The sequence below is a fragment of the Acomys russatus genome, chromosome 29 (assembly GCF_903995435.1).
Source record: "Acomys russatus chromosome 29, mAcoRus1.1, whole genome shotgun sequence".
NCBI classification, from domain to species: domain Eukaryota; kingdom Metazoa; phylum Chordata; class Mammalia; order Rodentia; family Muridae; genus Acomys; species Acomys russatus.
This window is the reverse complement of record NC_067165.1, coordinates 12,587,147-12,610,088: the sequence shown is the minus strand read 5'-3', so window position 1 is coordinate 12,610,088 and position 22,942 is coordinate 12,587,147. Positions and strand designations below refer to the sequence as shown.

The 22,942-nt window shown below is 42.5% G+C and overlaps 1 protein-coding gene and 2 pseudogenes across 2 annotated transcripts in view; 2 read left to right on the top strand and 1 right to left on the bottom strand.

Annotated features, from left to right (window-relative positions):
* Nucleotides 1–22,942, bottom strand: part of Tesk2 (testis associated actin remodelling kinase 2) — a 105,775-nt gene that overhangs the window by 75,755 nt on the left and 7,078 nt on the right. The window contains exons 1-2 of one of the 2 annotated variants that reach the window (XM_051171129.1): nucleotides 13,512–13,850; nucleotides 2,609–2,911 (exon numbers count right to left, since the gene is read on the bottom strand). In XM_051171129.1, coding sequence (XP_051027086.1) covers nucleotides 2,609–2,830 — 222 coding nt within the window. In that variant the 5' untranslated portion in view covers nucleotides 2,831–2,911; nucleotides 13,512–13,850. Of the gene's footprint in view, nucleotides 1–2,608; nucleotides 2,912–13,511; nucleotides 13,851–22,942 lie in introns of those variants that run through there. The other variant, XM_051171128.1, reaches the window with a different exon arrangement.
* On the top strand, nucleotides 9,552–10,427 carry LOC127211311 (40S ribosomal protein S2-like; annotated as a pseudogene).
* LOC127211942 (mitochondrial pyruvate carrier 2-like) lies at nucleotides 12,873–16,129 on the top strand (annotated as a pseudogene).

The following is a 22,942-nucleotide window of genomic DNA, read 5'->3' as shown; positions in this document are numbered from 1 at the left end:
ACTCAGTGAGCTCAGTGACAGAGCACCTGCTTAGCAGGAGAGGCCCTAGTTCACGCTCCAATCCTGCAATGATGTGTGTATGAACAAATGTTAGAGGTACAATTGAGTAGTCTTTTAGAAAAGTAAATCCAATCCTATTTAATGTAAAACTACACAATTTAAAAAGAGGGGGCTGTGGAGAAGGATCAGTTAGTAAAGTACTTGCCACACAAGACCTGAGTCTGAGCCCCAGAACTCACATGAAATAGCCAGATGTGGCATGGCTCACTTCTTTAATTCCAACACAGAGAAGCAAAGGCAAGTGGATCTCTGAGTTCAAGAATAGCTGCTCTACATAGCTAGTTTCAGGACAGCTAGGGCTACATAGCAAGACTCAAAAAAAGAAAATATAAAGAGACAGGTATAGTAGTGCATGTCTTTAAACCCAGCACTCCGGGAGGCAGAAGCAGGAAGATCTCTGATTAGACAACCTGATCTACAGAGCAAATTTTAGGACAGCCAAGATTATACAATAAAACCTTGCCTCAAAAATAAATACATAAATAATAAGTAGTAACAATAAAAATTAAAAAATAGACTATAATGTGGAGGCCAGCTTAGTGGCGCGTGCATTTAGTTCCACAAAAAATAGGAAGTAAAGGAAGAGCAGGTCTCTATGAGTTCCAGATCAGCCAAAACTACACAGTGAGACTCCATATTAAAACAGACAAGCTGGGCAGTAGAATCCCAGGCAAAATACTAATAAAGAAAAAGATTGAAAATAATTTTAAAAATAAAGAAATAGGGCGTATCTTGAGCTGGTAAGGTGACTCAACAGGTAAAACCACTTGTTTTGAAAGCTTAATAACACTGGGCACAGTGGCACATGGCTGCAATTTGAGTTCTCTGGGAGGCAGAGGCAGGTAGATCTCTGTGAGTTCCAGGCTAGCCTGGTCTACAAAGCGAGTCCAGGCCAGCCAGGGCTACACCAAGAAACCCTGTCTCAATAAAACCTAAATAAATAAATAAAATGAAATTTGTTGAAGTGATATACAACCTTTGGTCTATGTAGACACACATGCAAGCAGAGGAGGGAGACAAAGAAGAGAAGGAGGAAAAGGGATGGAAAGGGCGCAGAAGAGGAGGAGGTTTAGCTGGGCTCTTATAGAACAATAGGGGACCCTACACTGGTGACTCATCTAATATTTATTTGTTTGCTTTTATCTACACTGGTGTTCTGCCTGCATGTAAATCTGTTTGAGGGTGTCAGATCCCCTGAAACTGGAATTAGACAGTTGTAAGCTGCCATGTGGGTGCTGGGAACTGAACCCAGGTCCTTTGGAAAAACAGCCAGTGCTCTTACCCACTGAGCCAACCTCTTTAGTGCACGCACACACATACAAACACACACCATTTATCTAATCTTGATCACCTCCAAAGGCCACACCTCTAAACACCACAGATGAAGTAGTTTTGGAAGGCACAAATCTTATTCAAACCAAAGTGCACACGAATGTGATTTTTTGTGGTGGTTGTTGTTCTGTTTTTTTCAAGACAGGGTTTCTCTGTGTAGCCCTGGAACTCACTCTGTAGACCACGCTGGCCTCAGAGATCTGCCTGCTTCTGCCTCCCAAGTGCTGGGATTAAAGGCATGGGCCACCACCACCCAGGTTTAAATGTGACAGATTGATAGATTGATGTCGAGACAAGATTTCTCTGTGTGTACTCCTGGCTGTCTTGGATAAATGTGATTTTTTAAAAAATAAGTTTGGGGCTATAGTGATGGCTCATCAGTTAAGAACACTTGTTCTTTCAGAAGACCCAGATTTTATATGCAGCACCAACATGGCAACTTACAACTAACTATCTGTAACTTCATTCCCAGAGGACATGATGCCCTCTCTGGCTTCCATGAACACCAGGCACACACAAGGTACACAGATGCATGCATGCAAGACACATACACAAAATTAAAGATAAATAAGTGCAATTAAAATAAACAAAATTAGATGCTTAATGAAAAACAAAAATAGTATATTTTCAAATATGAAACAACAACCACTTTTAAAACACGAGACAGCCACATACAGTAATTCATTACTGTAACAAGAGCTCTGAAACATAGACAGAAGTACTAGAATCAATGCAAGTTCAAAGCCAGCCCTACCTATACAGTAAGTTTGAGGCTAGTCAGAACACTTGTGTTTGCACACTCATACACAAACACAACACGGGGGAGGGGTGGGATATAGATAGTTCAGTGGCAGAATGTTTACCCAGTATGTACAAGGCCCTAGACTCCACTGCCAATGTTCTAACAATAAAAACAAAACAAGAAGTTATATGAAGGACTCTCAAAATTGTTTAAACCACATCTGTAGCTCACAGCTTATGTAATCACAGCACTCAGAAGGTTGAGGCAGGAGGATCAGTGAAAGTGTGGTGGTACATGACTGCAATCCAACACTCAGGTGAATCTCTGTGAGTTCAAGGCCAGCCAGGATTACACAGTGAGACTCTATCCTCAAAAATGTAAAACAAACAAAACACCATATACAACTATTCACTCTGCAGTAATTCTGACCATCAGAAAAACCACAGGACATAAGCTGAGACATCACTCACTCACCTTGAATACTTCAGAGAAGAAGCCAGATCCTATTTTTTCACGGGTAAAGTCGTCCAAACTCGTCAGTCTGGAAAAGGCACTAATAATCGCACGATAGGAAGATGATGACACTCTTCCCACCTGCACGGTGCTCCCGTCCCCTCCACCGCCTCCTTCAAATTCCTCCAGACGCTCCACACGTGGGGGAAATCCTGCGATTGAGTTCCGCTTGCTCCTATCCATAATCTCTATAATCACTTCTTCACTTCAGAAGGAACTCCACACATAGCTTTTGTTCAGTTTTCCTTCTTTTCCAGTGTGACACTATAGGGAAAAAGAAAACACACGCACACATTTTACTAAAACCATTGATGACTGTATGAAAATTAACAAAGTCTCAATGCAAAAGTATTTCCTTCTGCATTCTACCTCTGCTTACCAGATCTAAATAATACTTCGTCTTCACTTTCAAAATAACAGATATACACAAAAAGTAAGCTGTCACATCCTTAATGTGACTAGAATATAAAAATCATAGATTACATTCTTTTAAAATTTTTTTTAAGATATATTTATTTCATTTCATTTCATGTGTATTAGTGTTTTGCTTGCATGTGTACAATGTGCTTGCCTGATGGCCACAGTGATCAAGAAGACGGCCGGATGGTTGTTGTCCTGGCTAGTTTTATGTCAACTTGATATGTGCTAGGGTCACTTGGGAAGAGCCACACTCAGGTAAGAAAATGCCTCCATAAGATATGCCTGCAGCAAGTCTGCAGGGTATTTTAATTACTGACTGATGTGGGAGGGGCCCAGCACACACTAGGTGATGCCATCCCTGGACGGGTGGTCCTGGGCATTATAAGCAGATTGCCTGGTGGCTGCACATGTCTTTAATCCTAGCACTTAGGAGGTAGAGCAGGTGGATCTCCGAGTTCAAAGGCAGTCTAGTCTACAGAGTGAGTTTCAGGACAGCCAAGGCTACACCGAGAAACCATGTCTAGAAAAGCCCCCCCCCACACACACACACACACACACACACACAGAGAGAGAGAGAGAGAGAGAGAGAGAGAGAGAGAGAGAGAGAGAGAGATATGAAGCAGACAACAGTAAACAGCCCCCCCCCAATAACCTCTATCACCACTGCCTCCAGATTCCTGCCCAGCTTAAGTTCTTGTCCTACTTCCCTCAGTAACAGCCTGTGCTGTAAGAACTGTAAGCTGAAAGAAACTCTTCCCTGTCCAAATTACTTTTAATCAGCGTTTTATCACAATAGAATCCTAATATTACTACGACAGAAACCTAACTGAGACCATTGTGAACCATCATTTGAGTACTGGGACCAAACCCAGATCATGTGCAAGAGCAAACCACGCTCTTAAGCTCTGAAGCATCTCTCCAGCCTTGTAGATTGTATTCTACATAACAACACAGCCATGGTAGCATCCATCATTCATTACCCATCCACCCCTTTGCAGACAACTGTAAAAGCACGATCTGAGGCTACAGCCCAGTATCAGAGATTACACTTAGTCTGAGAGCTTTATCTATAGCATGCCATTTGATTCTCAAAAAATTCATGGTAAGGATTATTATGCTCTTTTCACAGAGATCAGGTATGGTTACCAAATCACAGGGAAAATTAAAATCAAGATGGGTTCAAAAGCCTGTCATTCTACCAATATCCTTTATGGCCACACACTATGTCATTAATTTGAAAAATTACTAAATTCAAAATATAAAACAAAGGTAATTAATGTTGGGCATGAGTATTTCTTTAATGTCAAGGCCAGCCCAGGTTACAGAGTGAAACCCTGTCTTAAATACACACACACATCACTATAAATGATGAGGCTGGAATGTAGCTCAGTGGTAGAGAGCTTACCTAAGTTATGTGAAACCCTGGGTTCAAACCTCAGCACCATCAAACAAGTAAAAGGTACTTTAAAATGACCAAAAAATTCACTGCTGATTAAACAATGTATAGTAAAAATTACTAGTCAAGACTCCAGAGGGGGTGCTGGAGAATGGCTCAGAGCACTGCCTGCTCTTCCAGATGTCCTGAGTTCAATTCCCAGCAACTACATGGTGGCTCACAACCATCTATAATGTGATCTGATGCCCTCTTTTGGCCTGCAGGTGTACACGCAGGTAGAGGAGCACAGCATACATAATAATAAATAAATCTTAAGAAAGAAAAAAAGAAAGAACGAAAGAAAGACTCTAGAGGGGCTGGAGAAATGGCACCATGGTTAAAGCACTGTTATTCTTGCAGAAGACACATGTTCAGTTCCCAGCTCGCACATAATGGTTTGCAACCATCTATAACTCCAATTCTAGATTTGATATCCTCTTCTGGCCTCCAAGAGTACTGCATGCACATGGTCACATATATGCACATTTTCTTTTTATTTTTTTTTTGGTTTTGGTTTTGGTTTTTTGAGACATGGTTTCTCTGTGTAGCCTTGGCTGTCCTGGACTCACTTTGTAGACCAGGCTGGCCTCTAATTCACAGCAACCCACCTACCTCTGCCTCCCGAGTGCTGGGATTAAAGGCGTGCACCACCACGCCCAGCTTCTTTTTTAATCTTAAAAATAAAAGCCTGCAGGCCATGTGGGACATGCTTAACTAAGAATCAAAGCACAGGAGCACACTCTCTTCTAGGCAGTCTTCCCACACCCATGTCCTACCCCACCTTGAGAACTGATTATAAGAGTTCTACACAAAATAAAACATCTTTGTGGAGTTTTTCTTGTAATCTTTGCTTTTCACTTGCAGCATGCAACCCTTGTGAGATTGTTCACAAGCATGATGAATGCCTTACCTACTCACCCAGTCCTCCATCTCCGTAGAGAATTGAGCTGCACTAGCCGACCACCCTATGCCGTTACTTGGCAGGGAGGGGAGGAGAGAGACTGGCTTGGTTTCTCCAATGTGTTGTACTCTGTCATTCCTGATGTCTAACTATATTCTGGAGGTTCTGTAAAATACCTTTTTTTTCTTCAACATAAAATCATTTTTGCTCTAGCTGGTCCTACCAGACTCTCCTGAGAAAGAATAATCCACATTCCCAAAGAATAAAAATATCTAAGTGCCTTTATTGAACATCTTCAAAGAAATGGCATCAAGTTCACCCATACTGCCAGGTGTTTGGCCCAGGCCTTTAATCTCAGCACTCAGGATGCAGGGGCAGGCAGATCTCTTGATTTTGAGGTCAACCTGGGCTACAGTGTTTTTTCCAGGAGAGCCAGGGCTACAAAGAGAAACACTGTCTCAAAAAGTCCAATATACCAAGAATTAAGGTTGCAAGAACAAAATGTTAAACCTTACAACTAGGAGGGCTCGCCAATATAACCATCTATTTTAAATCTGAAGAAACACATAGATAAGAAAGTGAAAATATAACAAGTCAAGTGGGGTTTGTTTTCTTATTTTGTGTTCTTTGATGTTTATTTTTTGGTTTTGTGTAAGCTATTTTGTCTTACATGTTTACTTACTGGGGTTGGGAGCAGACACTCAGGTGCCACAATGTGCATGGTTATGGAAGTCAGAAGACAATTTGTGGGAGTCAGTGCTCTCAGTCCACCATGTAGGTCCCAGAAATCAAACTCACGTTACTAGGCTGGACCACAAGCACCTTTACCACCGAGTCATCTCACCAGCCCAGTATAAGGTATTTATTATGGAACCAATGAACTAATGGAGTGTATTTTCCAAAGTTATGTCTGTCATTTGAATCTAAATCAGCAGGGGAGAAAGGCAGGAGAACACAAGCCTGTTACCTCTTCGGTGTTACAGACAGGTAGACTGCCACAAATTCAAGGTCAGTCTAGCCTACATTGCGAATTCTAGGCCACCCAGGACTGTATCTGTCTCAAGGAAAAAACTTACCTGCAGAGGCAGGCATGGTGGTTTAAATATGTAAACCCAGTACTTGGGAGGTTGAGGCAAGAAGAAAGTCTTGCAGCAAAGACCAACCTAAGCTACACAGAGAGACTCTGCCTCAAAAACAACCCAAATTAACAAAGAAGGTGTTAAAACCCCACAGTTCTGGATCTTCTATTTGACCTACACCATCAGAGTGTCTTTGGATAAGACTTGGAAACTTAACTGGGTTCCACAGTGATTCCTATTTATTCCAGAAGCTGACGACCTTCAACAGGAGGAAAGTGAAATTGTTTTAAAGATTTTATTTTCTTTTATTTTACATGTACAAGTATTTTTGCTTGGATGTCTGTCTGTGCACTACTTGCATGGCTGGGCTTTTAATCCCTTGGAACTGGAGTTAGGGATGGCAACAAGCTGCCATGTGGGCATTGGGAATGGAACTGGGTCCTCTGTGAGAAGTACACTTAACCACCGAGCCATCAGAGAGGAAACTGAATAGCTCTTTTTAAGCACCAATAATTTTACTATTGTTTTCTCACTTAAGCTCCGAAACATGCCTCTAAAGTAGACATTTTCTCTATTTTACAGAAAAGAAAAGTAGGCTAAGAAAGTTAGGAAGCCTGTCTAAGCATGCACGGGTAGTAGAACCAGAACTGCAGCCAAGCTTCACCTGGCCCAAAAACTCAAGGTTCTCTATTTCATTATTAATTGTTCAGTGTTTTTCCATTTTAACAACTGTAAGGACTTAAACTAGCTACCACAGTAGAAAAAAAGGACAGAGACTTTTGTTTTTGTTTTTGTTTTTTTGTTTTTCGAGACAGGGTTTCTCTATGTAGCCTTGGCCATCCTGGACTCACTTTGTAGACCAGGCTGGCCTCGAACTCACAGCGATCCACCTGCCTCTGCCTCCCGAGTGCTGGGATTAAAGGCGTGCGCCACTACGCCCGACAAGGACAGAGACTTAAAGTGGCTGATCATAACTATTGGATGGAAACAGAAAGAAAAGTTAATTATATGGAGAGCTGTGACTAAGTGGTTACAGTAGAGAGCTGGAAAAAGAAACCATATCAAATTGAAATATAACTAACTGCCTGCTAAGTTAATTGACTGATTTGAGCAAATTTTGCCATTTAAAGTTCACTTAGAATACTGCAAGGGGTTACCAACAACCTTTTTGTTTTAGAATGAAAAGTTCACTACAAGTTGGTATCAGTCTAGATAGTAACTAAATAGCACCTGCAGCGTAGCCAACAGTGCTTTTTCATTGTTACTCATTTTTCTATACATACATTTACTAATTTATGTACAGGTATATGCCACAGCACATGTATCAGTTCCTTCCTTCCACCATGTGGCTCCTGAGATCAAACTCAGATCATCAGGCTTGGCAGCAAGTCCCTACTCACTAAGTTATTATCAACCTGTTCAATGCCCAGAGAGTACCTGGGATAACAGATCCCAGATGCCTACACTAAAGCACAGAAAGTAAAATATTTTTCTTGTTTTGGCTTGTTGACACCTCAACCCTGCTGTGGGGCCAATATGACCTTGAAATTCTTATCTCTTGCCTCACCTCACAGATGCTGGCATTACTGTTGCCACACCTGCTCAAAATTACTTGTTGCAGCTCAACATGTCTGAGCCTCAGCTATATAGGGAGAAGTAAGAAATTTCTAATTCTAACTGGGCTGGCTTGGTAGGAACCTTGTTCAAGCATAGCACAATAAACTGACAATTTTTATGTTTACTTGGAAATGTAACATATCTTTGCTCACAGGACCTACCTTCCTTTATTGAGAGGGAAATGTCTAAGAAACCCAGGCTGAGGCCGGGTGTGGTGGCACACACTTTTAATCTCAGCACTCAGGAGGCAGAGGCTGACATATTGCTGTGAATTTGAGGCCAGCCTGGTCTACAAAGTGAGTCTAGGACAGGCAAAGCTACACAGAGAAACTCTGTCTCCAAAAAGAAAGAAAGAAAAGAAAGAAAGAAAAAAAGAATCAAATAGTTCCCTGAAGCCGGGCGTGCATGCCTTTAATCCCAGCACTCAGGAGGCAAAAGCAGGACGATTTCTGTAAATTCAAGGCCAGCCTGGTCTATAAGTGAGTCCTGGACAGCCAAGGCTACACAGAGAAACCCTGTCTTGGAAAACCAAGGAAAAAAAAATAGAAAAAGAAAACCAAAACCACCAGGCATGGTGGCAAACACCTTTAATCCCAGCACTCAGAAGGCAGAGGCAGGTGGATCTCTGTGAGTTTGAGGTCAGCCTGGTCTATAAAGAGAGTTCCAGAACAGCCAGGGCTATTAAGCAGAGAAATCCTGTTTTGAAAAAGAAAAGAAAAAAGAAAACACCACCACCAACAACAACTACAACAAAAGTGGTGAGGGCAAAGAAGAGAAGGCTCATTAATAAGAGCACCTAACTGCTCTTGCAGAGGACAGTGTGACTCCTACCACCCAGGTATTGCAACACACACTGCCTGTAACTAGCTCCAGGAGAATTAATGCCTACACTCACATGCACATACAGACAAATGTACATACACACCTCCACACATGAACATGTATACTCACAATCACCCCTCACATACATACACACACACATCATGCACACGTATATAATTGTAAGTAAAATAAGGTTATTTAGTGTCTGACCATGGGAACAAAGGCAGGACTTGGGTGTTTTCCTTTTTCAGAATTTCTAAAATGTATTAATGAAATCTTTATTTCCATGAAGGAACTATATTTTGTACTATTTTTCTCAGCTGACTAGCGATTAATACTTTAACATGAAAGAGGAACTCTAAACTAAATATGTTTTATATATATTCTTTTCTATTTTAAATTTATGGCTTAAAAGTTTCCACAGTGCTTAGCTAGACAGTGGTGGCGCACGCCTTTATTCCCAGCACTTGGGAGGCAGAGGCAGATGAATCTTTGTGATTTAGAGACCAGCCTGGTCTACAAAGTGAGTCCAAAGCAGCCACAGCTACACAGAAAAACCCTGTCACAAAAAAACAAAAACAAACAAACAAAAAACAAACCCAAGCTTCTTCTTCCTCGGGAAAACACCAAATGGCGGATGACACCAGTGCAGCGGGAGGGCCCGGAGGACCCAGGGGCCCAGGCTTAGGAGAGTGAGGCGGCTTCCGCGGGGGATTTGGCAGCAGTCTTAGTAGCAGTGGTCGAGGCTGCGGGGCTCGTGGGAATAAAGCCGAAGACAAGGAGTAGATCCCCGTCACCAAGCTGAGACGCCTGGTTAAGGATATGAAGATCAAGTCCTTGGAGGAGATTTATCTGTTCTCCCTGCCCATTAAGGAATACGAGATTATTGATTTTTTTCCTGGGCGCATCCCTAAAGGATGAGGGTCTCAAGATCATGCCAGTGCAGAAGCAGACTTGGGCTGGCCAGCGGACCAGGTTCAAGGCTTTTGTCGCTGTTGGGGACTACAATGGTCACATTGGTCTTGGGTTTAAGTGCTCCAAGGAGGTAGCCACTGCTATCTGAGGGGCCATCATCTTGGCCAAGCTTTCCATCATCCCTGTGCGGAGAGGCTACTGGGGGAACAAGATTGGTAAGCCACATACTGTTCCATGCAAGGTGACAGGCCACTGTGGCTCTGTTTTGGTGCATCTCATCCCTGTCCCCAGAGGCACTGTCATTGTCTCAGCTCCTGTGCCCAAGAAGCTACTGATGATGGCCGGTATTGATAACTGCTACACATCAGCCAGGGGCTGTACTGCCACCCTGGGCAACTTTGCCAAGGCCACTTTTGATGCCATTTCCAAGACCTACAGCTGCCTGACACCCGATCTCTGGAAAGAAACTGTGTTCACTAAGTCTCCTTATCAGGAATTCATTGATCATCTTGTGAAAACCCACACCAGAGTGTCTGTTCAGAGGACCCAGGCTCCAGCTGTGGCTACCACATAAGGGTTTTTACAAGGAAAATAAAGTGAATTAATTGTTTAAAAAAACAAAACAAAACAACAACAAAAAAAACCAAAAAGTTTCCACAATGCTTTTGAGACTTCAGAATAGGATATAAATTATCCCATGTAGTGGAACTGTTGAAGAATAGTTTGAGAATCTGGAGGATTGGCTTGCATGCTGTGTTGCTGTTTTTTTGCCACCTGCCTCTGCCGTGCTGGGATTAAAGAAGATGTGTACCACCACGCCTGGCTTCTGCCTCTCTCTTCTTGACTGGGTCTCTGGTAGCTCAGATTGATCTTAAAGTCCCTTTAGCTGAGAGTTACCTTGAACTGATTACCTTGCATCTTCCTTCTAAATGCTAGGATGGCGGCCATGTTCTACCATGGCTGGCTTTTAACTGCAAGGCCTTATAAAATCAAGAAAAAGCTCAGCCGCGTGGTGGCTCACGCCTTTAATCCCAGCACTTGGGAGGCAGAGGCGGCAGAGCTCTGTGAGTTCGAGGCCAGCCTGGTCTACAAAGTGAGTCCAGGATGGCCAAGGCTACACAGAGAAACCCTGTCTCGAAAAACCAAAAAAAGAAAAAGCTCATACACTTTGATGGCACAAAGTCATTTCCATTTTTTGTCTGTTTTGTTTTGTTTGTTCTTTGGTGTTATTATTATTATTTTTTCTTCAAGATAGGGTTTCTCTGTGTCGCCTTGGCTGTCCTGAGGCTTGTTTGTCTGAGATGTGCCCAGCCTCGCCTTGAATAACACATGACCCACATTTTTCTTAGTTGCCCTAGTGCTGACATCATGGGTATGTGCCCCTATTCCTGGCTTATTGTGTGTGCTGGCTAGACTTGCGTCAGCTTGACACACAAACTAGAGTTATCTGAAAAGAGGGAACTGTTTGATCAATCATAATAATAGCCACTGTATGACTTAGATTAACTAATGTATATAATCTATATGTACAGTATAATATAGCCACTGTTTTTGTTTCTATTTTACAGATGAAGACTGGAGATGTAACAAGGTTAAATATAGCTCGGTTCCTATAATTGAAAAAATGCCTTCACAAGATCCAGTTGTAAGGCATTTTAAAAGTTATTGATGGGGGAGGGCCAAGCCCATTGTGAGTGGTGCCATCCCTGGGTTGGTGGTCCTGGGTTCTATAAGAAAGCAGACTGAGCAAGCCCTCTGGAGCAAGCCTGTAAGCAGCACTCTCTATGGCCTCTGCATCAGCTCCTGCCTCCAGGTTCCTACCCTGCTTGAGTTCTGTCCTGACTTCCTTTGGTGATTAACAGCAATGTGGACATGTAAGCTGAATAAACCTTTTCCTCTCCAATTTGCTTTTTGATCATGGTGTTTAGTTGCAGCAATAGAAACCCTAACTAAAACACTGCGTTACTGAAAACAAAACAAACCCCTCAACTTTTTTCCTTCCTCTTAAAAATGTCTGAGTTGGTGTAGCAGTGAATGGATGCTGTCTCAGTGCTCCAGAGGATGAGGCCGGAGAATCTGGTTTGAGGACAGTCTGAATCTAGTTTCCCTTCTCTTCTCTTCCTCTCCTCCTCTCCCCTTCTCCTTCCCCTTCTTATTCCCTACGCCCACTTTTCTTGTTTTTCAAGACAGGGTTTCATTTTGTAGCCCTGGTTTTCCTGGAACTCAGTCTGTAAACCAGGTTAGCCTTGAACTCAGAGATCTGCCTCCTGAGTGCTGGGATTAAAGGCGTGTGCCACCCTGGCCTCAGCCTGGGTTTCTTTTTTTTCTTTTGGTTTTTCGAGACAAGATTTCTTTGTGTTATCCTTGGCTGTCCTGGACTCACTTTGTAGACCAGGCTGGCCTTGAATTTACAGAAATCGTCCTGCTTTTGCCTCCTGAGTGCTGGGATTAAAGGCATGCATGCCCGGCTTCAGGGAACTATTTGATTCTTTCTTTCTTTCTTTCTTTCTTTCTTTCTTTCTTTCTTTCTTTCTTTCCAGAAAAGAGGATCATTATCTCCTGGAATTAGAAGCAGATGTTGGTGACCTGCCATGCCACTGGTGGTAACTGAACTCAGATCCTTCAAAGAGCAACCAGTGTTCTGAACTACTGAACCATATCCCCAGCCCTGGAATATTACCTCTTAATACTTACAGTGCCCTTCAAAGTACAGATTTTGGGGAAGAATAACTCTTACAGGCTGGGCATGTGGCTCAAGCCTTTAATGCCAGCACTCATGAGGCAGAGGCCAAGCTGGTCTACAAAGGGAGTCCAGAACAGCTAGGGATAGACAGAGAAATCCTGTCAAAACCAACCAACCAACCAAACAAACAAATAAACAAAAAAAAGCCCTCTTAGATTTACCAGCAAGATATAATTGAAAAACATGCTGGGGCTATAACTCAGTAGAGTGTTTACCTAGCATGCATAGGGTCCTAGGTTCATCCCTTGGTATCACCAGATGTGGCACATGACTGTTATTGCAGAACCCAGGAAATGGAGGTAAGAGAACCACAAATTCAAGGAATTCTTGGTTATGTAGTGAGTTTGAGGGCATCCTGAGTTACATGAGACCTTACTTAAGAAAAAAGAAGAGCCGGCTGGTGGTGGTGGCACAAGCCTTTAATCCCAGCACTCAAGAGTCAGCTGTCTAGGACAGCCAGGACTGTTACACAAAGAAACCCTGTTTCAAAAAACCAAAAGAAAAGGAAAGAAAGAAGGAAGGAAGGAAGGAAGGAAGGAAGGACAGACATGAATTTTAAGCACTACGTAGGTAGATTACTTGTTTAGTATGAGTAATTTGTCTTTTTGTTTTGTGTTGTTTGTTTGTTTGTTTTTGATACAGGGTTTCTCTGTGTAGCTCTGGCTGCCCTAAAACTAGCTCTGCAGACTAGGCTGGCCTCAAACTCTTAGAGATCCACCTGCCTCTGCTTTCCAAGCACCAGGATCTTTAAAAGCGTGCATCACCACACCTAAGTATGAGCAATTGTAAGCTTTTGAACTTGAATTTTATTTTTACTGCTGTGGATGGAATCTAGAACCTTGCACATGCTTAATAAACACTCACTGAGCACATGCCAGACAAAACACTGGCCTTTTTAAAATATATATATAATGAAAATTGGTAATACTGACCTGCCTCATACAGTAATACTTCAGGAAGAGTCTCTGAACTAGAGGCCTGTGAGGTCTGCCTGCGGGAGGCTGGATATCCCTGTCAAGGAGAGTTCATGACAATGTTGGGGGTGTGCGGTAGGCAATGCTGGTATGTTAGTGGGCAGGAGCCAGGGAAACTAAATGTCCTGCACAACAAAGAATTGTCCTCCTTGGAATGCCAGCAGCGCGCAGCTGAGAAACAAACCCTGACTGGAAAAGCTTCATTGCTTTTGTCCTTAAACAGGAAACGGCCTTTAGTGGTCTTTCAAAAATGCCACAATTATGTAGCTTACAAGGAAACAAACACACTTTTTGTTTGTTTGTTTTTTAAGACAGTCTCTTTACATAGTCCTGGACGGCCTAGAACTTGCTACACAGACCTGGCAGACCTCAAACTCAGAGATCCTCCTACCTCTGCCTCACAAGTGCTGGAATTGAAGGCCTGCACCTAGCCTAACACAATTTTTTAGGGCCTGTGCTGCAACTTGGGCATTTTTAGATAGAAGAAAGGAGAAGAGATAAAAGTAAAGGGGATTAAGAGAGGACGGAGGAGAAGAGGGAAAAAGAGGGAATGAGAGAGGGAAAGGCTCCCACAGGTTTCTTTTTTAAAGTTTAATTCCGATTACATTGAGATTGAGTTGTTTTATATAAAATAAAAGTAAGTATAGGGCTGGAGAGATGGTTTAGCAGTTATGACTCCTAGCACCCACATTTTGGCTCACAGCCTTCAGTAAGTAACTCCAATTCCGGGGGTATAACACTCTCTGGATCTCCCCAGACACTGCATTGACACAATACACAGATACACATGCAGGCAAAAATATTTAAACTTCTGTTTTGTTTGTCAACATAGGATTTCTCTGTATAGCCTGGCTATCCTGGAACTATCTCTGTAGGCTGGCTTTGAAGTCACAATCCACTTGCCTCAGCACCCCCCATCCTGCCAGTGCTGGGTTTAAAGGTGTGTACCACCTCCACCTAACCTTAAAAAAATTTTTAAAAGAAATAAAGTGAGCCAGGTATGGTAGCGCACACGTTTAATCCCAGCACCCAGGAGGCAGAGGCAGGCGGATTGCTGTGAGTTCGAGGCCAGCCTGGTCTACAAAGCAAGTATAGGACAGCCAAAGCTAACACAGAAACCCTGTCTCAAAAAAAAAAAAAAAGAAAAAGCTAACAGTTGGGAAAAAAAAAAAAAGATAGTGAGGGGAAAAAAAAGAATAAAAATAGTGGACTAAACATCCTATATGCAATATTATATTTTTTATCTTCCCAAAGTGGAACTATAAATTATTTCCTAAAGAATAAGGAAATTTTTAGGACTCTCAGATCACCCACTTAGCCAAAATACTTCTATAGGTCACTGCAGACACCACTTACATTCTGCCAATTGTTTTTGACAGGTTTTCTCTGTGGAGCCTTGGCTGTCTTGGACTCAATTTATATACCAGGATGGCCTCGAACTCACAGTGATCCTCCTGCCTCTATTTCCCTGAGTGCTGAGATTAAAGGTGTGCACCACCACTCCCAGCAGTTTTTTTTTTTTTTTTATGTGAAGGTATTGGAGTCCCCTAGAACTAGAACTACAGACAGTTGTGAACTGCCACATGGGTGCTGAGAATTGAACCCAGGTCCTTTGGAGGAACAGTCAGTGCTCTTAACCACTAAGCCATCTCTCTAGCCCCAACCAATTGTTATGTATGTTTCCTCTATCTTCATGATATCTCTGTAACGTATGCATTATCTCTCACGTAAAGAGGGAGGTCACTGAGTATAGTGACACACATTTGGGGAGTTTTATTTTGTTTTTTTCCAAAACAGGGTTTCTCTGTGTAACAGTCCTCTATGTAGTGGAACTCACTCTGTAGACTAGGCTGGTCTCAAATTTACAGACATCTGCCTGCCTCTGCCTCCTGAGTGCTGGGATTAAAGGAATGTGCCACCACACCCAGCTGATGGCACACAGCTCTAATGCAAGCAATGGGAGATAGAGGCAGGTGGATCTGATCTACAAAACAATTTCTCTTGCCATGGCTTCATAGTGAGATTTTTTGTCTCAAATAATAAAAGGGGGCTTCTCCAGTCATGGCCTCTAGGTGCTTCACTTCAGGCCAGCGCGGCGGAGAGAAAATGACTAGCCGCCCTTCGTTGTCAGCTAGGGACAAGGACACAGTGGCTGTCAGATCGGCCTCTGGGCCACCTACCACCGACTCATGGATAAAGTGGAGTTGTCACTGGCAGAGAAATTGAGGCTGCTATACAGCCACCCGGTAGACCCCAGAACAGTTTCTTTTCTGGGCTCCAATAATGAAATGGAGATTGGTGTGTGCTGGGCTAGCTGACATAGCCAGACCTGCAGAGAAACTCAGCACAGCTCAGTCCACTGTGCTGATGGCTACAGAGTTTATTTGGTCAAGGTACTCACTTGTAATTATACCAAAAACTGGAGTTTGTTTGCTGTTAATTTCTTTGTGAGGTCAGCAGGAGCCTCTCAGCTGCTTCATATTTGGAGATATAATCAAGAACTCAAAGCTAAAGGCGTCAGGAGAGTTCCTGATCACCTGAACAACCCAGATGTGGACAGAAGCATTGGAACCTAGTTTATTTGATTATTGATGAGGCGATGCTAATTATTCTGATAACATTTGAAAAGAATGGAAAAGAAATCTAACTGTAATAAAGCAAACTTTTTTTTGTTTTGTTTTTTGAGACAGGGTTTCTCTGTGTAGCCTAGGCTGTCCTAGACTCACTTTGTAGACCAGGCTGGCCTCAAACTCACAGTGATCTGCCTGCCTCTGCCTCTGCCTCCCCGAGCTCTGGGATTAAAGGCATGTGCCACCACGCCCGGCTCATAAAGTAAACTTTTACTAACATATGACTCAGGAGACCAACCTATGGATGGCACTAACATTTTTTTCTACTATTTGTCCATCATAAATCCTATTTGGTCATACATAAAAAAATAAAAAAGGGAGGTAGGTAAGACAGCCAAATTAAGACCTGCTAGAAGATAATTAATGACAGACTTGGAGTTCCAAAGCTAAGCACTTACCACTATAAAGGGTCCCTCTCCACAGAGAGTGACTAATAGCCTCTACCCTCCCTGCAAGGAGAGTGAGATGTATACAGATGGTGTCTCTCCAGCAAGCTCTAAGGCAGTGGTTCTTAACCTGTGGGTTGAGACCCCCTTGAAGGTCACATGTCAGATAGTCACAGCTCATGTAGTAGCAAAATTACAGTTATGAAGTAGCAACAAAATAATTTTATGGTTGGGTCACCACAACAAGAGGAAATATATATTTTTGGTTGGTTGGTTGGTTGGTTTGTCCAATAGGGTCTCCTTGTATAACCTTGGCTTCCCTGGAGTGGCTTTGTAGACCAGGCTGGTCTGGAACTCACAGTGGTCACCTGCCTCTGCCTCCCAGAGTGCTGGAATTATAGATGTATGCCACTGCATCTGGCCAATGTCTTTTTTCTTTTATCTTTTTTTTTTTTTTAACATTTATTTATTTATTTAAGTATACAGTGTTATGCTTGCATGTACACCTGCAGGCCAGAACAAGACACCAGATCTCACTGTAGATGGTTGTAAGCCACCATGTGGTTGCTGGGAATTGAATTCAGGACCTCTGGAAGAGCAGTCAGTGCTCTTAACCTCTGAGCCATCTCTCCAGCCCCCAATATTTGCTTCTTACAAAGTTATTTAGCTTGGTATTCAAGAACCTTGCTTCCCTAAACGTAGCCTAATCTGGGACATAAAATGGGATGGGCTAAAACAGGAAAAAAAGAAAATTAAATAACCTAATTATTAGACTCCAGATTTACGTCACTTTCTCAATCAGTTTCTTTGCTGTCGCAGCTTAAGTGATATTCCTTAATCCAGTATTACAGTACTTTCTGATGATCGGTCTCATTCTAACTTTTCTCTCTCTCACTTGTATGCATTGTGTTTATGTGAATCCTGTGTGTTCAGAGTCCAGAAGAGGACATCAGCTCAGCTGGAGCTGGAATTCCAGACAGTTGTGAGCTGCCTGGCGTGGGTGCTAGAAACTGAACTCTGGTCCTCGCGAAGAGCAGAAAAGAACTCTGAACTGGTGAACCATCTCTCCAACCCTCCATGCTCATTCTTAGTGACTGGTACTTAGCAAATGTCTTTTGGGCCTTCCAAACTCCACCCTCACATGCCTTACAACCTAATTTCCACGGTGGGTTTCCCTGTGTAACAGCTCCAGCCCTCCTAGCTCCAGGGTCATCTATCTTTACCCTTCTACCTGGAGACACAATCTACTTTGATGGTTAGTCTTCATTGTCAACTTGGCAAAATCTAGAACCACCTACAATCACCTCACCTGGGCATGTCTGTGAGGGTCATCTTGATTGCATTAATTCTAAATAACACCACTCCTGGCTTTAATCCAAGAGAAGGGGACCTGAGCAATAGCATGCTGATTCATTCTCTTGGCTTTCTGATCATCAATGAGATGTGGGCTGCTGCTTCAAGTTCCTGCCACCTCGACTTCTCCAGCACAGTGGACTGTACCTTTGAATGGTGAGCTAGAATTAAGCCTTTCTCCTTTCAGATGCTCATTTGTAATTCCTGCTCACACTTCAGTGCCCATGCCAGTAACATTCTTTCTCCTCCGTGTGTTCTTATTGGTTTCCTCCACATGGCTCCACAAGTGTTCTCTGACCTTTCCACGTCCTTTGTCTGTGCTCTGATACAATGTTGTCCTGCACAGATCCTTACTACAGTTATCTTACTGCGCATTAACTGTGGCTTATCTGTTTTCTTCTGGACTATGAGCTCCATAAGGACTTGACTTGAACATGCTCACCTTCAAATGAATTACAGTATTTAAATTTTAGTATATTTAGATATAAATAAAAATGTACAGTTGGGGGAAAAAGCTAAGATTTAGACGCAGATTTAAATTTTGCAGGCTTTTGTTTAGGATTTAGTTCGGCTTTTTTGGGGGGGGGGGGTTTCAAGACAAGGTTTCTCTGTGATAGCTTTGGCTGTCCTAGACTCACTTTGTAGACCAGGCTGGCCTCGAACTCCCAGTGATCCACCTGCCTCTGCCTCCCAAGTGCCGGGGGGTTAAAGGCGTGGCTTTTTGTTATTGAGATTTAAACCTCTGTGTTTGAAGGTGCAAATGTGTTGTGGTGCAGGTGCACTCATGCAAGCCCACTTTGTGTCCTGAGACAGCCTCTAACTGGATCTTGCTGATTATGCTAGACTGGCTGGCCAGTGAGCCCTAGGGATTATCCTGTTTCTCTGGAATTAGGATTCCAGGTGCATGCCATTATATCCCAACATTCTAGATGAGATTTGGAGATCAAACTTGGGTCAAATCTAATGTACGTATAGTAACCACGTTATCCCCTGAGTTTATCTCACCTTACTGAGATTCAAACTCTATGTGAAAAATACATTCATTCTCCCCCCCCCTTCAAGACAGGGTTTCTCTGTGTAGCCCTAGCTATTCTGGGACTCACTCTGTAGACTACGCTGGCCTGGAACTCAGAGACCTGCCTGCCTCTGCCTCCCGGGCTGGGACTAAAGGCGTGCGCCACCCCGGCCTGGCACACTCATTCTTTCATATGCTCAGTCAACAAATACTTTATCTAGCACCTCCCTGGAGGCCAGGTACCAGGATAAGCCCTGGAAAATTTAACAATATAGACATAGGCAGCAAAAAGGGATATATGTATGTTCAGAATGATTACTGTTCAAAATAGCTACTAATTTAGTGAATCTTAGCTGGCGTGGTGGCGCACACCTTTAATCCCAGCACTGAGAGGCAGAGACAGGTGGATCTATGTGAGTTTAAGGCCAGCCTGGTCTACAAAGTGAGTCCAGGAACAGCCAAGGCTACACAGAGAAACCCTCTCTCGGAAAAACAAAAAACAAAAACAGCAAAAAACAATAACCTCAGAATGGCTAGAGGATGACAGAGGTTAAGAGCACTTGATGCTCTTCCAGAAGTCTCTGGGTTCAAAACTCTTAAGCCATGTCAGGTGGGTCACAATTACCTACAGCTGCAGCAGGTCTGGCATAAAGACATATATATATATTCTCTCTCTCTCTCTCTCTCTCCATACACACACACACACACACACACACACACACACACACACCACACACAGGATTATTTTTATTTTGTGTGTATTGGTGTTTTGTCTGCACATTTTATCTGTATATCATACATGTACAGAGCCCACAAAAGCCAGAAGGGAGCATCAGATCCTCTGAAACTGGAGTTACAGATGGCTGTGAGCCTGTCATGTGGGTCCAGATATTGAATCTGGTGTCTCTGCAAGAGCAGCCAGTGATCTTAACCACTGAGTAATCTCTCCAGTCCTCACACACACACTTTTTTAAATGTCTCTTAAAGAGTCGCTAAAACTAAATTAATTAAATGTTGCTGGACAGATCAATTGAGGGCACACTGTACAATTAAAGAAAAAAGAACCAGAACACACTATTGCTAATGACCTAGTGGCTGAAATCCCTCCCAAAGGCAGAGCCCTGGTACTTGACAGTTAAGAAAAGAATGTGTTGTTCTAGGGTTATTTCTGAAAGTAAAACTTTCCAGAAATTAGAAATTAATTCCTAGCTGGGTACAGTGGCACACACCGGCAATTCCAGCACTCAGGGAGGCAGAGGCAGGAGGCTCGCTGTGAGTTCGAGGCCAGCCTGGTCTACAAAGTGAGTCCAGGACAGCCAGGGCTACACAGGGAAATCCTGTCTCGAAAAACCAAAAAAGAAAAAAATAATAAATAAAAAATTAATTCCTAGAGTCCTTTTTTGTATGATACTATACAGTATTTAATAATGATACATATATTGTATTGCCCTTTTCTCCTTAAATGTGTTATTTCCATAAATATCTCATGAATGGAAAATTTTTAAATACATTAAAAAAATAAAAATACACCCAGGCGATGGTAGCTCACACCTTTTTTGGGTTTTTTTTGTTTGTTTGGTTGGTTGGTTGATTTTTCGAGACAAGGCGGTGTAACACACCTTTAATTCCAGCACTCGGGAGGCAGAGACAGGTGGATCGCTATGAGTTCGAGGCCATCCTGGTCTACAAAGGGAATCCAGGACAGCCAGGGCTACAGAGAAACCCTGTCTCAAAAAACAACTACTACTACTACTATTAATAATAATAATAATAATAACAACAACAACAAATATATCAAGATTACCACATTCTACACTTTGTGAAAATTATTTTGAAAAGAAGAGGCCAGGCCATAAGAGCAGGAGAGCTGTCCTGCCAATGGTGGCACTGGATAGTCTAGGCCAAGCAGCGCTGGGGAGCTCTCCCTGATGGTGAGGACAAGGGAGAGCAGGTGGGCCACTTACTCAGCTACTACCCAGGTCCAGATCCAGGGCTGTGTTGGCCCACCCCAAAATTTATATCATCTGTGAATGGTTGGGACACGTGAAAGGGTCAGTCTTGCTCATCAAAGCTGCAGGATCTCCACGACACAGAGCAACAACAGGATAACCAGAAGGAGTCCCAGTGAGGACCCAATACTGATGGTGTCGCAAAAGCCAGAGACCTCAAACCAGACCAATGACTCATTCCAAGTGAAGACATGTGGATAGAGGGGTATACTGTGGTACACGCTATGACACACTACAGGTTCCACAACGAGATGTTTTCTATGCTTTGTCTTAATTATTAGTGTGTGTGTGTGTGTGTGTGTGTGTGTGTGTGTGTGTGTGTGTGTGTTTATTTTAAGGGATAGGCCACAAGGGAGGAGGGCAGATACGAGGGGATGAACAGATGATGGGATGGGATGGGATGGGTACATGATATGAAACTCAAAGAATCAATGAAACTCAAAGAATCAATAAAATGTTAAAACAAACAAACAAAAAACCATGCAAACTGTCCTAGGAAAACATCAGAAGTAAGATCATGCTAATTTTCTTTTCTCCTTCTCCTTTTCCTTCTTCTTCTTCTTGTCTTTGAAACAGGGTTTCCCTACAAAGCCCTGGCTGTCTTGGAATTCACTATGATACCGGGCTGGCCTCAAATTCAAGAGATCCACCTGCCTCTGCCTCCTAAGTGCTAAAATTAAAAGCATGTACCTCCAGGTCTGGCTCTTAATTAAACTATGTTACACAAATAAAATTATATAATTCTATTCTATTTAATACAGAGAAAGACAGACAGCCTCTGTACAACTTGTTCAGAAGATAAATTAATAAATAACACTATATTTCATCTGTCTAATGATTTACAGTTCACATAGCACTTTGACCCTTACAACAATTCTGTGTCCTTGTTCCGACTGGATAGATTAAAAAAGCAAGGACTAAAAAAATAAAAAATAAAAAAATAAAACAAAAAAAAAAAGATAAAAATAAAAAAGCAAGGACTGAAATGCAGAAGGCCCTTCTTTCTGTATTTCAAAATCCAAAAGCCATAAAATATTGAAAGGTTTATCAGCACAAAAATCTAGAACTTCTATAGGGGAATAAAATAAGACATCAGAAAAACAAGTATCAATAGCGGCCTAAGGGCAGAGCAGCCGCTTGGCATACATGAGGCCCTAAGTTCAACACCCTGCATCCAAGAGGAAAAGAAGAAAAATTCTTATAAAACACATCTTAGACATTTAAATTGGAGGAGAGTGTTCTAAGACAGGGATTTTCTGTATAGCCTTGGCTGTCCTGAACTTGCTTTGTAGACCAGGCTGGCCTGTGATCCCCCTGCCTCAGCCTCCCAGAGTGCTGGGAATACAGGCATGCACCACCAAGCCCAGCTGAACATTTAACTTTGTATAGAGTTCTAGAAATCAGAAAGAGATTCCTGACTCAACAGCAAAATTATGCTAAAGACTTTAAACTGGGTAGTTCACAGAACAGGAAATGGGGATGACTCAAAACCTTAAAGGCACTTCATCTCAGCATGATTAAATAAAACAACGAAAACCCCTGTGGCTTATCTCTTCTATCTATTGTGCTGGCAGAAATCCAAGATTGATACCAGCTTGGCATATATTAACAATAGTGGCCCTACGGGCAGAGTTCTGACTGGAATTTATGCAGCTTGTTAGCTATGAATTTGAGCACTTAAACAATTCCTTAATGTATTCATCTAAAAAACAGTATCAGTGCCCACCTCAAAGGGATTTTACCAAGATTAAATGAGATAATGTATATAAGGCACCTAGGCTGGTGTTCATTGTACAAAACACTGTTTAAGCATTAGCTATGACACAGGCAATGTTAGTTGAGTAAGCTGGCTACTCAAATGGGGAAATGCCGAAGGAAGAAAACTGAGCAGTTCATGGTAATAAGCGCCTATCAATTTTAACTTAGATATTCTGCTTTTGCCAATTTAGCCTGTAAACGCCCTTGCACACATGTAATAATGACACTTTCAAGGTCT